Source organism: Balaenoptera acutorostrata, chromosome 1 (genome assembly GCF_949987535.1).
Source record: "Balaenoptera acutorostrata chromosome 1, mBalAcu1.1, whole genome shotgun sequence".
Classification (NCBI taxonomy): Eukaryota; Metazoa; Chordata; class Mammalia; order Artiodactyla; family Balaenopteridae; genus Balaenoptera; species Balaenoptera acutorostrata.
Genome location: NC_080064.1, coordinates 20,556,843 through 20,573,383, shown reverse-complemented (window position 1 = coordinate 20,573,383; position 16,541 = coordinate 20,556,843). Strand labels below are relative to the sequence as shown.

Sequence of the window (16,541 nt, the reverse complement as noted above, 5' to 3'; positions counted from 1 at the left end):
CCAGGAAGAAACATCAGCCTGAATGGCCAATAGGTAAGGCAGGACCTGAAATCTAGAGAGCTTTGCCCACTATATGGTGTATGTCATCAGTCCCCACCGGATAAGCAGGGCCAGGCACTGCAGTTCAGGCCTGTGGGCCTGTGGGCCTGAGACAGGCAGCGGGGGATGGCGGGCTATGTGTAGTTGGATTAGTTAAGAGGCAGCCTTTTGGAGAAATACAGAATGAAAAAAGCTAAGTGAATTTTCCTCTATCAGATTGAGCAAGATCCAAAAATTGATTACTCACCCTGTCGGCAAAGCTGTGGGGAAGTAGGCTCTGCTCCATTGCCAGAGTGAGTGCAGATTGCCCCATGCAGGGCAGTTTGGCAATAGCTCTCAACAGCACGAATACACATAGTGTTTGACCCAGCAATTTCCAATTCTGGGAATTTATTTTATACATCCCTGCACACATGTAACATGATGTATGTACAAGCTTATTCATCCCAGTGTTGTTTGTAATAACAAAAGATTGATAGTATCCTAAATGTTCACCCATAAGTGACCACAGCTGGTTTAATAGATTATGGAACAATGGATGTATTATTTTGGATAATACTAATTGCTATAACATGTAAGCCCCAAATCTCAGTGGCTTAACAAAGAGAAATTTATTTCTCTCCCACCTGAAGTCCAAAATGGGTGCTTCTATGCAAGGGCTGACTCAGGAATCCAGGCTCCCTTCTTCTAATCGCTCTACCCTCTTCCACCTGTGAAACCCAACTTCACCATGTACGTTAAGCCAGGAATGGGAAAGAGCATGGAGGTTTGTATGGAAGAGTTTTTATAGACCATGCCTGTAAATGGAGATAATCACTTTCATATTCTATCACAAGACCACTATCACTCACATCAAGTCACAAGGCCACATCTAACTGCTGGGAAATAGAGTCTAGCTGTGTGTCCAGGAAGAAGAACAGTTTTGGTGATCACTAGCTGTCTGTACCATGGTGAAATCAAATGTAGCTGTGAAAAAGAATAAGGAAGCTCTTTATGTACTAATATTATTATGTAAAACAAGTAAGATACAGGGCTTCCCTGGTGGCGCAGTGGTTGAGAATCTGCCTGCCAATGCAGGGGACACGGGTTCGAGCCCTGGTCTGGGAAGATCCCACATGCCGCGGAGCAACTAAGCCCGTGAGCCACAACTACTGAGCCTGCGCGTCTGGAGCCTGTGCTCCACAATAGGAGAGGCCGCGATAGTGAGAGGCCCGCGCACCGCGATGAAGAAACGAAGACCCAACACAGCCAAAATAAATAAATAAATACATTAATTAATTTAAAAAAAAAAGTAAGATACAATACCACTTGTGTAAAAGGGGGGAAAGTATATATTCATGTTTACCTGTGTAGGCATAAGTAAGCTCTGCAAAGACGCAAGCAACTTACCTGTCTGGGTAGGGAGTGGGCAACTGTGTGGAAAGGGAATAGGGTAGGTGGGAGACTTCTCTATATACTCCTGATTTTAGAGTTATGTAAATATATTAACTTATTAAAAAAGCTGAAGAGGCCTTGACCAATCCAAAGGTACTGAGCAAAGAGGGGAGAATTTAGATACAAAAACTTGGGATAGAAGTTGGGAAGAGCAAAGGAAAGCATGGGTTCAGGGCAGAGGCTGGGCAGCAAATCCTGGAGCGATTTTTTGAGCCCCTTAGCAGGCAGCTGCAGTGGTTTTTTATATAGCCATGTCCTGAAGGCTTCTAGGGACAACCAGAAATAGATGCTTGCAGAGCACATTAGAGCGAGCAGGCTCACTTTGCTAGATAAAAGTCAGGACAGATGTCGGAGGAGGTAGAACCTGAGTTGGTTTTGGTACAAGCAGTCCTTGCTTCAGAGCAAAGTGGAGGGGCAGTAGGAGTGCCCCCATTCTGTCCTTGACTTGGTGCATGTGTCATCCATCCCTCTGGTTGGATTGGTTATAAGGCAAGGATCTAAATGAAGTGAGTTCTTATTCTTTTTTTTTTTTTTGGCCGCGCCATGCGGCTTGCGGGATTTTAGTTTCCTGACCAGGAATCAAACCTGGGCCACCACAGTGAAAGCGCTGAGTCCTGATCACTGAACCGCCAGGGAAGTCCTGAGAGTTCTTATTCTTAACGTGCTCTTATACTGATAGGTCATATAATTTCTGTTTATACATTTATTCATAGATATTTGAATATCTACCTCGCCCAGATATTATAGGTGGCAAGATTATTAAAATAAAGATGAAAAATGTGGTTTTCAGAATTCCTGCCTACAGAAGGCTGTTCAGTCCAGGGATGGCCTGACCCGTTGCTCTCCAGTGGGCAAGAGGCGCTTAATACCATGGTTTTGGAGGTCTCGCCCACTGTATTGTGTTTCTGCATCATTGTCTCACTGTTTCTTCCTCTTGCCCCTGAAGAGTTCCTAAAAATGCACCCCTGTGTTTCTGACCTGGCTTTTTCAGGGCAGCATTGACATGAGCCGCGTGGCTGTAATGGGACATTCATTTGGAGGGGCCACAGCTATTCTGGCTTTGGCCAAGGAGACCCGATTTCGGTGAGTTTCCCAGTGATGCTGCTGTTAGCTCCGCACACCATACATTCATTCAGCATGTATTTTGTGCTAGGTACTGTTTTGGGAGGTGGGGATTCAGTGGTGAAGAAGAAAGCAAGGTCTCTGATTTCATGGAATTATGTTGCTGTGGGAGGAGACTAGTAAACAAGTAATCAAATCCCTGGCACCCAAGTGCAACGAAGAAAGTAAAATAGGCTAATAAGCTGGAGTATGTGGACGCTTCCTGGAGAAAGTGACATAAGATAGACTCAAAGGCAAAGAAGCCATCCACATAAAGGTCTAGGAGAAGATCATTCTAGGCAGAGGGAACAGCTAAAGGCCCTGAGGTGGAAAGAAGCTTGCTGTTTCAGTGTGGGAGGACCATAGTGAGCGAGGGGGAAGCGATTCAAGGTGTGATCAGGGAGATAAACAGGGGCCCGGTCATGGGGCCTTTTGGCCAGCGTAAGGAAGTTAGATTTTATTCTAAGTATGACAGGAAACCATTGAAAGATTTTAAGTATAGAAAAATCTTATTTACATTTAAAAACCACTATGTGAAGAGGGGTTGTAGCAGGATAAGACTGGAAACAAGGAGGCTATTTCAGAGTCAAGGTGAGAGATGACGGATTTGCTTTAGGATGGAGGTAGTGGGATGGAGAGAAGTGAAGGGAGTCAGGATAGGTTTTAGAATTTTCAGGACTTAGTGATGTTTGAGGTGAAGGAAAGAGAGGAATCAAGGTTTTTCATCTGTGTGTCCACCATTTGAGTGGAAGATGATTGTCCTTTACTGAGATGGAGGAGACTGGAGGAGCATTGGGGGTGGGGGAGAGTAGGATGCTAATCTTTGAGCCTTAGTTTTGCCCTTGGTGACAGAGATTACTGCTGGACAAACTGGCCATGACTTTGAGTTGTGGCACCAAGGAGGCTTTCCCTGACGTTCCTGCCACGTATGCTCTGGGCTTACTTAGCAGCTTGTGCAATCAGGGCACTAAACTGTATTTTGCTACCTTGTGTGTTCTATCTCCACTGCTATTCTGGGAGCTCCAGGAGAGCAACAACTGTGTCATTTATCTCTAGATCCACAGCACAAGGCTAAGCACATAGTAGGTACTTGATGAGGTGAATGAATGAATGAGTAAATGAATGAAGTGCCATTCTGTGTGACTCAAGTCAGCTGCCTGAGAGTAGATCCAAGAGAAGGAGGAGGTCTGATCCTTGTTTTCAGAGAGTTTAAAAATCTAGAAGGATTTTTGGCGACAGGTAAAAGTGATCTCTAACCAAGATCCTAACTGAAGGGTATGGGCCCTGGTTCCCCTTCCTTGCTTTCTGAGCTTTTACCCCGCTGAAGGGAGAACTACCCTAACTGTTCTTGCTTGAGTTTCTACATGGCAGCTCCACATGTCTGGTCCTGTTCCAGGTGTGCTGTGGCTCTGGATGCTTGGATGTTTCCTCTGGAACGTGACTTTTACCCCACGGCCCGAGGCCCTATATTTTTCATCAATGCTGAGAAATTCCAGACAATGGAGAGCGTCAACTTGATGAAGAAGATTTGTGCCCAGCATGACCAATCCAGGATCATAACTGTCCTGTGAGTAAACTCCAAGATCATGATCCCCAGTGTCCTCTCCATTTTCTACTCAGCTGTGGCTCCCGTAATTTCCTCTAAATTATCCAGAAGTTCTACCCATTGCTAGAATACATGAATACATCCTGAATTTCAAAATCTTAATTCCTTTGGAATTTCATATCTGTCCTTCTTCTCCACTTAGCTCCACCTACAGTGATTTCTTCACTAGTTTATATGACTTTATGACAGGGTGTTATGGGATTATGTGTTAGAGAGGAAGAGGTGTGGGTCTGGGTGGACTCCAGGAATCTCTAATCTCATTTGGGAATTTTATTGAATCTTTTGAAGAGTATGGATATAGTAGACCTTTGACACTCACAAGATGGATATTTAGAGACCTTCCTGAATACCTAAATTCAGGTATCTTGCATGAACCATCTATTCTCTGCCTGAGAGAAACCACATTCTCTTCACTTCCGTCATCAACACTGTCAGATGGTTTGATTTTAGGAGACATTTTTCACAGAGAGAAGATTTTGAGTGACTTTAAGAAATGAACTTTAGGGCTCCCCTGGTGGCACAGTGGTTAAGAATCCGCCTGCCAATGCAGGGGACACAGGTTCAAGCCCTGGTCCAGGAAGATCCCACATGCCGTGGAGCGACTAAGCCTGTGCACCGCACCTAGAGCCTGTGGGCCACAACTACTGAGCCCATGTGCCACAACTACTGAAGCCCACATGCCTAGAGCCCGTGCTCCACAACAAAAGAAGCCACCACAATGAGAAGCCTGCGCACTGCAACAAAGAGTAGCCCCTGCTCGCCACAACCAGAGAAAAGCCCACGTGCAGCAACGAAGACCCAACGCAGCCAAAAATAAATGAAATAAAATAAAATAAATAAATTTATAAAAAAAAAAAAAAGAAATGAACTTTATATAGGAAGTGGCTTAGAGCTACAGGTGCAGGGCTAAAGTCTCACTGACAAGTCTCTGACTTGGTCCTGCCCTGTACTTGAGCCAAATAGCCCACATGATTCAAGGATCGCACGTCCTGTTTCAGCGAAATGACATGTAACTACATGTCATGGACCTATGGACTCATTCAGGTGGTTGAAATGCCAGATCCAAAGCCCGGACTGCTAGGGATCTGCTCAGTAGGCCATGGCTTCTTCCCTTGCCCATCTTGGCCCAGGCTGTCTTCCTTGGGGCCAGCCCCTCTCCTTTCATTTTGATTTCATGGCAGCAGAGGACTGCTTGACAGTTTTCCTAAGCCATTCAGATCCAGGATACCCGTGACCTCTGGAGGGGAGGGAGAGCATTTGGGAAGGGGTCCACAAAAACTGCGGATTTAGCTCTTTTTTTTTTTTTTAATAAATTTATTTTATTTATTTATTTTTGGCTGCGTTGGGTCTTTGTTGCTGCACGCAGACTTTCTCTAGTTGTGGAGAGTGGGGACTATTCTTCGTTGCAGTGCACGTGCCTCACATTGCAGTGGCTTCTCTTGTTGTGGAGCAGAGGCTCTAGGCATGCAGACTTCAGTAGTTGTGGCACGTGAGCTCAGTAGTTATGCCTCACAGGCTCTGGAGCGCCGGGTCAGTAGTTGTGGCTCATGGGCTTAGTTGCTTCGCGGCATGTGGGATCTTCCCAGACCAGGAATCGAACCCATGTCCCCTGCATTGGCAGGCGGATTCTTAACCACTGTGCCACCAGGGAAGTCTCTGGATTTAACTCATGACAATATATTATTTCTTAAACTGAGTGCTGGATACTCAAGTATCCATTATATTTTTCTTTATACTTTCGTATGTGCCTTAGATAATCCATTTTAAAGTCAATTTTTCTGCATGATATCAAATAGAGTTTAACATTTAGATCTTCCTTCCCTCATTGAATTGACTAGTAAATTTAGTTATGAGTAATTTAGCTAGGAATGAACCTAGTGAGAATTTCACCTTCAAATTAAGTGCATTTGATGTCAAAGGACTTAAATTCTGATCCAGAAACACTCTTTTACAAGCACTTGCCCTAACTTTTCTGATTACTTAATGGCAAGTTATTTCTTTTTCCTGTTTACTTTGTGTACAGTTCTGAGCTAAAGATGGAGCTGATAAGTTTTGCGAATACTCAGAAGTCACTGGGTAAAAACCATGGGGTGATAGTTTATAATAACATGGGAATGGCAAGTCTGTGATAGTTTATAATAATGTGGGAATGGCAGGTGCTGCAGACCTCGCCTCAATGCCCCATCTGCTCTCCCGCTGACTCCGCCTTTTCCCTGCATAATCCGGCCTTATGGTCTAGGAGTTGAAGCAGCTTTGAAGCCAGGTATACCTCCTTTCAAATCCTAGCTCCATCCCTTACTAGCTGTGTGAACTTGGGCAGATCATTTCTCTCCTCTGGTCTGTCAAAGAGGAAGATACTTTCCTTACAAGACAGTTGTGAAAATTAAGTGAGATAATGCATGTAAAGCACCTTGCACATTGTAGGTGCTTAAATATTTATGTGCCCTAGCCTCCAGAGCCCTACCAGATACTTGTTTTTCTTTTCTTTTAGTGGTTCTGTTCATCGGAGTCAAACTGACTTTGCTTTTGTGGCTGGTAACTGGATTGGTAAATTCTTCTCCACTCAAACCCATGGGAGCTTGGACCCCTATAAAGGTCAGGAGACTGTGGTGCGGGCCATGCTGGCCTTCCTGCAGAAGCACCTTGGTAAGGAGAGAACTGGGGCTCGTGGGGCAGCTTGGGGGGTCTCTTAGATTTCCCTGCATAGTGATCTATACTGACATGTCTCGGATCAGGGAGATTTATGCCAAAACGTGAGTGAAGGAGAGAGTTACATAGAATTCTAGAAAGAACACTTAGCTGAAAGTTTGGAGATCCTGATTCTGTCTCTTACCACCTGAATGACCTTGGCCTAGTCATTTAACTTTTCTGAGCCTTGGTTTCCTCATTGTAAATGGAACATTCACCTCTCTCTACTCCACTACCTCTGTTCTAACTCATTAGCACTCACCTTATCTGTGCTGTGGAGGAGGTTATGACGATAGATGGGCTAAATTGTGGAAGTGCTATTTAAAAAAAGAAAAAGCATAGAAGGATGATGATTCATGTCATAAATCACAGACCAGCAAATGGCAAGACCTGTAGAGGTCTTTGGTCCAGCCTCCCACCCAGAGAAGACATCCTCTCATTATCTTCCCTGCTGTGTGGTCACGCAGCATGGAGAGTGCGCTGCTCTGAGGGTCAGACCTCTCCGTCACTGGAAACTTCAATAGTTTTAAGAATTGATATTCTAGTTAGGCTTTTTTTGGTTACAAGGACTAGAGATCCACTAATTTACCTCGAGAAGAAAGGAGAGTTTGTTTATGAGAGTACACCTGGCCAGGGAGGGAAGGGAAAAGTTACGGGAACCGAGGTAGCTTGTAGGACTGACTTCTCTCTGTCTCTCTCTTGGGCTCAGTCTCTCTGTCTCTTCCTCTCATGACATCTCTGTTTCTCTTTGCTCCGGTCTGCATTTTTCCTCTTTCCCGTCTGTGCTTTTACTCTTGCTGAGAGCATCTGCATATCCACTGTTTCTGCTTCCTCATCACTTCGGTTGGCTTGAACCACTTGCGGCTTGTTCTCTCTCCCCGTGGCATCCTTTCATCTTCAGCTGCCTCTGCTCAGCGCCATACTTCTGGGATTTCTTAGACCAGATTGCCAAGAGAAACAACTTGGTTGTACCAGCTCATCTTTACCTGCCGAAACACGTTGTAGGCCACTGCCCAACCCGGGCCCGGAGCTCTCTTGATCAGATGTCCCTTTCTGATCCAGTCAGAATGGAGTAGGCTACCATTATCTGTGCAGAGCTGATCCCTCAGCAGGTGCTGGGTGTAAGGCAGCTTCCTTCAGAAGGGAAGTTAGGTTTGACCTAACTCTAACCTAAGACCAAGATCTGATTCTTCGTAACTCCTCCCCACTTGCCCTGGGTATCCCCTCAAGAGCTACCCCGAGAAGCCTCAGACCCCTGTACATGGCAGCTCTTTAGATATTTGAAGTCACCTATGGTGTCCTCTCTGAGTTTTCTGTTCATTAAGCTAAATGTGCCTGGTACTTCCACCTGTTCCCTGTGCAGTTTCCCTTGGGGCCATTTATTTCCCCCTTTGGATGTGCTGTTTGTTGGTGTGCCTTTTAACATGTGCTGCCCTGACTTGAACACGACATGCCTGATGGGGTCTGGCCAGTGCCTGGTACAGCAGGACTGTCACCTCTGAGCTCTGGACACTAGACTTCTAGTTGGATGGCCTGAGTGTATTAACCTTTCCACCAAGTGCCAAACAAATCTGATTTGGATTGAGTTTGCTTTTAAAATGTATCTGTCCTATTTTGAATGTATTGACTTTTTGAACCTAAATTTACATTTTAATATTTATGCCTGTTCACTTCATCTTGCTCATCATGAGCCATTGTGCCAGCATGGGTTTAGAGCCTTTAGGGTTAATAGAGACCTTAGAGCATCATTCTTATCACTTGGTAGGAGAGGAATGGATCCATGTCTCAAGACTTTAACGGGGCCTGATTACACGGTCCTCAGCCCACTTTCCCTGTTTCCTCTTAGGCATCATATCATTAGGGAAGAGCTAAAGATGACAGGGGAGTGGAGCCCACCATGGCATGATTGCTCTCCCTTGAGTAGCAATGTCCGTTGAGCTAAGATACTCACTATTGGAGACCAGCTGAAGATTAGGAGGGTCTTAGATTGTAGGAAGATTGTTGAGGACGTACTTTATGCCAGGCCTTCTGCTAAGTACTTTAGTTACATTAGCATGTATAATCCTGCAGATGGCCCTTTCCAATGGGTGCTTTTATTATTAACTCCATTTTACAGACGAGGATACTAAAGCTTAGAAAATTTAAGTAATTCATCCAAGGTTATCTGGTTAGTAAGTAGCAAAGCCAGAATGCCCCCTCGGCTGTCTGATTCAAAAGCCCAGGTACTTCATTGCTGCACTGTTCTGGCAGTGGCTCTGCTGACCCAGGGATGCACTGAGTCTTCGGGAGACACAGAGGACAGGCCGTAACTCTGACGGAAGGAAAAGGACAGCTAGGAAAGGAGGCTCCCTAGACAAAATGATGCTTGTCTTTAATGTTAGAGATGAGTAACGCTCACTAGGCAGGGAGGGGCCAAGGGTCTTCTAGACAGAGGCACAAAGACTGGTGTGGGCTTGGTCAGTTTTGAGAAGCTGTGTTTAGTGTATTTGGAGTTCAGGATAGTGAATTGTTGGAAGATAAAGGTCGAGAAGTGGGCAGAAACCAGATCTAGAAGCCCATGTATTTGCTGAAATAAGTTTGAATTTTTTTTTTAATTTATTTAATTTATTTTTTATTTATTTTTGGCTGTGTTTGGTCTTCGTTGCTGTGTGTGGGCTTCCTCTAGTTGTGGCGAGCGGGAGCTACTCTTCGTTGCGGTGCATGTGCTTCTCATTGCGGTGGCTTTTCTTGTTGTGGAGCACGGGATCTAGGCGCACGGGCTTCAGTAGTTGTGGCTCGTGAGCTCTAGAGTGCAGGCTCAGTAGTTGTGGTGCACAGGCTTAGTTGCTCCGCGGCATGTGGGATCTTCCCGGACCAGGGATCGAACCCATGTCCCCTACATTGGCAGGCGGATTCTTAACCACTGCACCATCAGGGAAGTCCCATAAGTTTGAATTGGGCTGTGAGTGTCCTTGGTGGGTTCTAAGCAAGGGATTGTCATGATTAGACTTGTGTTTGTAGTCTGGCTGCATCATGGAGGATGGGTGAAATGGGACAGTTTGAGAGCCTTTCCAGCAAAGAGCCCAGCTAGGAGGCTCTTGCAGTATCCAAGTGATTAAGAGATAAGACAGTGAAAAAAGGCAAAGTCTCTCAGCTTGGGGTAATTAGTTTTGCAAAGAGAAAAGCTTTCTGGTGGCCATTTCCCACAGTACATTGTCACTTGGGAAACTACAATAGGTTGTAGGTGGCTCAGGTGAACTTCTCACCACTCCTAAAAAATACCTGTGATCCTAAAAAATACCTCTGAGAGCACATGTTCCGCTGACACAGGGATTGTGTTACCTTCTGTTAAGAAGATTGGTGTTTCTTTCATATGAACTACATGCAGCTCCTGTCTCCAGCTACTCATCCTCCCTCCCACTCTCCTGGAAGACCATTTCACACCTTCTTTTTTCTCTTCAAAGCTCTAACGCCTTTCCCCCCCCATCCTATCTCTCAGCTGCTTAACTTTGTCTCCCACTTCACTAAGAAAATGGAAGCAGTCAGTACCTTCTCAAAATCCCAACACTGCATCTACCTACCTTCTTGCACATACTCAGCTTTCCGTCTGGTTCCTAGAGGTTCCTACTCAAGTTGTCTAACTGGGCCAACCCCTCCACCTGCACGGTGGATGTCACCCTCTTTGGTCTGCTCAGGATGATTGTGCCAGCAATTTTTTCCTCTTTACCTTAGATCATCAATTTTTCCCCCTCTGCTGGTTTATTTCATGCTGAAATTTCTCTTGAAAAGAATCTGTCTTGACCCACACTTTGCCCCCCAATTACCACCCTGTTTCCCTGTTCCTCATGATAGCGAACTCCTCACAAGAATGTCTTCACTTTCTCTGATTCTTCTCTTCCCATTCTCTCCTGAACCTACTCCAGTCAGCCTTTTGCATCCCAGTCCTCCATGAAAACTGCCCTTGTCAAGGTCACCGGTGACCTTCACGGCACTAAATCCAGCGGTCACTTCTCATTCCTCATCTCACTGGGACTCTCAGCAGCTGCTGACAGAGCTGGTGACACCCTCCTCTGTGAAGCCCTGTCTTTACTTCCAAGATGTCCCCCTGCGGATCTCCTCCCCTCTCAGTGTCTGCTCCTCCTCCATCTGCTTTGCTGCTTCCAGGACTCAGTGCTTGGACCGCTTCTCTACCTGTATCCCCTCATGTCTTCTAGTCTCATGGCTTTAAATGCCATGTCTGTGCTGACAACTCTCCAGTTTATGTCTCCAGTTTGATCTCGCCCATGAACATCAGATTTATATAACCCACTACTCAGCATCTCTACTTGGACGTCTTAGGGACATCACACACAAGAACGGCTTTCAACTGCAGTCTTTCCCTCCTCAGTTAATAGTAACTCCATCCTTCTAGTTACTCAAACCAAAGTCCCCATTCTTTTCTCTTACACCTCCCATCTAATCCCTCAGAGAATCCTATTGGCTCTACCTTCAAAATACAAATGGAAAGTAATCACTTGGGGCTTCCCTGGTGGCGCAGTGGTTAAGAATCCGCCTGCCAATGCAGGGGACATGGGTTTGAGCCCCGGTCCGGGAAGATCCCACATGCTGCGGAGCAACTAAGCCCATGCGCCACAACTACTGAGCCCACGTGCCACAACTACTGGAGCCTGCATGCCTAGAGCCCGTGCTCCACAACAAGAGAAGCCACCACAATGCGAAGCCCGCACACCGCAACGAAGAGTAGCCCCCGCTCGCCGCAACTAGAGAAAGCCCACGCACAGCAACAAAGACCCAACGCAGCCAAAAATAAATAAATGAATAAATAAATTTATTAAAAAAAAAGAAAGTAATCACTGGTCACCACCCCCACAACTACCATCCTGTCCAACTCTTCTCTCACTTAAATTACTCTAAGAGTTTCCTACCTGATCTCCCTACCGCCACCCTACACAGTCCTTTCTCAATCAAGCAGCCAGAGTGATCGTTTCAGAAAGGAAGCCAGATCTTGTTACTCCACTGTTCAGGATCCTCCAGTGGCTCCCATTTCTCTGAGAGACAAAGCCAACACCCAGAGTCCCTGCTGCGGCTGCTCCCCGGGCCTACTTCACTGTCGCTGCACAAGCCTCCACACCCCAGGCACACTCCTGCTTCACACCTTTGCACTGTTGTTCCTGCTGCCTCAAGTGTTCTTCCCGTGTAGTCTCATGGCTCACTCCCACCTCCACATTTTTGCTCAAATCTCACCTTCCTAGTGAGACTCATGTTGACAACCCTCTTTAAAATATTGTACTGGGACTTCCCTGGTGGCGCAGTGGTTAAGAATCCGCCTGCCAATGCAAGGGACACGGGTTCGAGCCCTGGTCCGGGAAGATCCCACATGCCGCGGAACAACTAAGCCCGTGCGCCACAACTACTGAGCCTCTGCTCTAGAGCCCGCGAGCCACAACTACTGAGCCTGCGTGCCGCAACTACTGAAGCCCACACGCCTAGAGCCCATGCTCTCCAACAAGAGAAGCCACTGCAATGAGAAGCCCACGCACCACAACGAAGAGTAGCCCCCGCTCGCCGCAACTAGAGAAAGCCCGCACACAGCAACAAAGACCCAGCGCAGCCAAAAATAAATAAATAAATAAATTTATTTAAAAAAACAAAAAACAAACCAAAAAACCATTGTACTGTCCCTTCCTCCTGTCACCCCCATTGCCTGGCCACCAGCACTGCTTCTGTCTGGCTCTCATTTTTGCCACAGCGCAGCTCACCTTTTCATATCCTATGTAGTTTGTTTTGTTTGTTGTTATCTCTGCCTCCTAGATTGTGAACTCTGGTAGGATGAGGGTTTCTATTTGTCTGTGGCTGTATTTTTGGCATCAAGAACAAACTGTGGCACATAGTGGTGTGCTCAGTAAATTTTGAATTAATGAATATGTCGCTCTGTTTGTCGAGGACCTGTTCCATGCCAGGTTCTTGGCAGGGCCCTGGGGATCTGAAGATGAAGGAGAGTGGTCGCTGCCTTCTGTCCCAGCTTTTTTGTTTGTTTTGAACAAAAACACCATTTGCCTGCTCAGCTGTGTCCTACTCCCTCAGCCTGCGGCCTTGGACCCTTTCTGACTCTTCTCGCCAAGTCATTAGATCCATCTGCCCGTGGTCCCAGGGCCCTCTCTTGAATTGTACCCGGTGTTATGCTGCTTCATGATGTTGCTGTCCTATGCCTTCTGCCCTTCACTGACGTGGCCCTGCTTCCACATTCACTGGTTGGCGTGTGAAGGATCTGTTCTTGCTCAGCAATATCCATGGGCTTGGAAGTGGGCTTTCCACTTTCTCATCCTTTCTGACCGGGGTTTGAATTCTGTCTCTACCACTCACCAGCTGTAATGGCTTTGGACAAATCAGGTAGCTTCACTGAGGCTCAGTTTCCTCAACTGTGAAATAGGGCCAATATGGTACTTAACACATAGGGATATTATGAAAATTAAATGAAACAATGCATGTTTAGCAAAGTTCCTGGAATGAGTTATCCTTCAATAAATGCTACCTTCTGTTATTATTATCGTTACTGAGTTGTTATGGGTTAAGCAAGGCATTTATGAAGCACATGTATGAATAGTAGTTATCATTATTTCTTCCACCATCACAATCACTGTAACCAGTCCTTTTAGTATCCCAGGTGCTCCTCTCTCTAGTATGACCCACTAAATCCATGGTAGCTACTCTTTGATCTAACCTTACAACCGTTTACCTAACCTGGTTTTTTTCTCATTCAGACCTGAAAGAGGACTATGACCAATGGAACAACCTCATTGAAGGCATTGGACCATCACTAACCCCAGGGGCCCCACACCATCTGTCCAGCCTGTAGGCACAACGGGTCATTTGTGAAAGGTCACTGAGCCGAGTTCCCATTTGGGGCCTGCCCAGGGACACCCACGTCCTCCTATCAGGAAGTGGTCATCATGACCCTTCTGCACAGACTGAGAGGATGTAATCACACTGCTGATTGGATAACCGGGTACTTGGATCTTGGACTTGTTGATCGTAAACTCATGTTGGGACTTGGGTCACTCACTGATTGGCAAACTGACTTTCTGGGGACTGAGCCCTGATGGTGTGGGGAACAAGCAGTGGGATGGGGCGAGGGAGGACCCAAGCCCCAAGCTGAGCACTGTGAACGCTATTAACCCAGCCAGCTGACTCCCTCATCTTGGGCCAGTGTGGCTTCTGCAGTGGGAGAAATGGAGCCAAAGGATGGAGGGAAAATTCCCACTGTCCGGACCTCTAGCCCAACCTGGTGCTATCTCTTCTTCCCCCTCCACCTTCTCCCTCCCCAGGGCTGCTTGGGGAGTTCTAAACACTTTAGGTAGCTTTCTAGGATATGGACCACCATCAGATTTTGTGTTTATTTTCAAGCCTTCTCACTACATGAAACATAGTCCAGGCATTTAGTCAGGATGAAGTTATACTTGTGAGCCCGTGGGAGGGGCAGACAGCATTGTCCTGATAGCATAAGGAGAGAGGCTGAGGGATAGCGGGTACCTCAGAAGCTCTGGATGTCTTAGAGTTTTCCTGAAAATGTAGCTTGACAGGAAACAACACAAGTAGGTTGGGGTGGAGAAGGGAGAATAACAGTGTTAAGAAGCCATTTGATCAGGCCCTCACCACAAAAGAGAGGGAGTTTGGTCGGTTCGAATTCAGGAAGCCACCCCTAGAGAGAAGTCTTAGGAACACTTTGGTCTTGCCTCTTACCTCAGATATCGTGAGCCTCCAGCTTGCTCAGAATCAGGGTGCTGTAGTTGTCTTCTGGCTCTGAGGCCCTAGTCTCAAATTTAAGTCAAGATATAGGTTGAATTTCCATTCTGTTCCATTTATAATATGAATGATATTAATACTCATGTTTGCCTAATGATATGTTTGCCTAGAATATTTTCTGTATTTAAACTGCATTACAGCAAGATGGGGAGCCATCTGGAAGTAACTTTTCCTTCTGTCTTTCTTTGATTGCTTACCACTTGTACCCATGTGGAAAAAAACTTTAAAAGGAAAGGAAGTCTTCCTAGTGATCTAGTTCAAAGCTGTCTGGGAACATCAACCTGAAACACCCCTCTCCACTACTCTAGACCTCTCACCTCGGTCCAAGTAGGGGACCCCAGAGGAAGCAAGAGCAAGAGGGAAATGCGTCTCTACGCAACAGGGCCAAGGTCAGTGTCACCAAAGCAAGCTGATACTTTCTCCCATATCTCAACATCTATTCTTTCTCAGAGGTGAAACACCAGATCCATTGAGGCTGTGGACCTACCTGGGGAGGATCTGTGGATTCCAGTGAGACATAGCATAAGGAGAATATCGTTAAAGCCCTGGCTCTAGAGTTCTATAGCGTGGTTTTGAGTCCAGGCTCCACCACTGCTAGCTGGGTAAATTTGAGCAAATTATGTTCTCTTTTTAGTCTCAGTTCCTGCATTTCTAAAATGAGGATCTGCATTATGAATAGTTAGGAGGATTAAGTGAAAAGATGTATAACCCAGGGATTATTTAAAAGTATGTTTCCTACTTTCCAAACATGTGAGATTTTTCTAGTTACCCTATGGCTGTTGTTTTCTAGCTTAATTTGCTTTTGGTCAGAGCAAATGACCCATGTGGTTTTCATCCTGAGACTTGCTTGTTGCCTCAGTGTGAGGTCAATTTTGTAAATGTTCCATGTATACTTAATAAGACTGTACATTCTGAAGTTGTTGGCTTGCTGTTTTTACTCAAGCACACATTATGGATTTCCTTCTTTGAGAGCACATACAGATATATTGTAGGGCCTTTTAACCCCTAGACAGGGACCAGAGCCCCTCAGCACTCACAGAACCAGTAGAAGCCATCCCTTGTGCCTGGGGCTGGTTCTGCAGACACTGAGAAGTCAGTTCTGACAGCATTAGAGCGTGAGACCCAACTTCTGCCTTAGACCCATAAATAATGCAGGTATATTTTGTAAAGACCTGGACCCTTCCGAGAGAAAGAAGTTGTTCGGAAACTGGATCCATCTCCTCTATTCAGTTCATGTTCTGGTAATGACTCATTTATCTGATGTCATTGGAGTAGGTGAATTTTCCTCACTGAAAATTATCCTTTAAGTCACACAATATTATATTGACTATAATATTGAAGGGTAATTTACCAAAAAGATAATGCACACACTTCTTAATGTGATCTGACCTCATTTAACTTTTTAGAATGTTTCAATCAGGATAGATTCAATTTTACAGTAGTGACAAACAATCCCCAAAAGCAATAAAAGTTTATTTCTTGCCTATGCTTCTTGTCCTCTGTGGGTCAGCTCAAGACTCTCCTCTGCATCATTTTTATCCTCACTTGGGGAACCAGGCTGGCAGAGCTGCCATTATCTGGAAATGTTGCCATTGGCCATGGTGGAGCAGGAAGAGAACATGGTGAAGCACCCACTTAGCCCTTAAAACTCCTGCCCAGAAGAGACCCTCATTATTTCCATTCACATTTCATTGACCAAAGCTAGTCATCTGGCCGTACCTAACAATCCATACCATCCCCAGAGAACAAAAACACATGTGACCAGGTCTAATGCCAGCGCAGTGGTGCCCTCTGGTCTGTGAAGATGTGGAGAGCTGTTTGCACCTACACTACATGGCTCCCAGCTGCTGGCCTCTTAGTTCTTTTCATTGCTTTTCATAGTTTGTGTTGT

At 45.8% G+C, this 16,541-nt stretch overlaps 1 protein-coding gene across 3 annotated transcripts in view; it reads left to right on the top strand.

The window, feature by feature from the left end:
• The window catches only part of PAFAH2 (platelet activating factor acetylhydrolase 2), a 31,111-nt gene extending 14,975 nt beyond the window's left edge, over positions 1-16,136 (top strand). The window contains exons 8-11 of one of the 3 annotated variants that reach the window (XM_007178680.3): positions 2,465-2,556; positions 3,971-4,141; positions 6,672-6,826; positions 13,609-16,136. In XM_007178680.3, coding sequence (XP_007178742.1) covers positions 2,465-2,556; positions 3,971-4,141; positions 6,672-6,826; positions 13,609-13,703 — 513 coding nt within the window. In that variant the 3' untranslated portion in view covers positions 13,704-16,136. Of the gene's footprint in view, positions 1-2,464; positions 2,557-3,970; positions 4,142-6,671; positions 6,827-12,790; positions 13,542-13,608 lie in introns of those variants that run through there. The other 2 variants (XM_057556550.1, XM_007178681.3) reach the window with 2 other exon arrangements.
• The last annotated feature ends 405 nt before the right edge of the window (positions 16,137-16,541 follow it).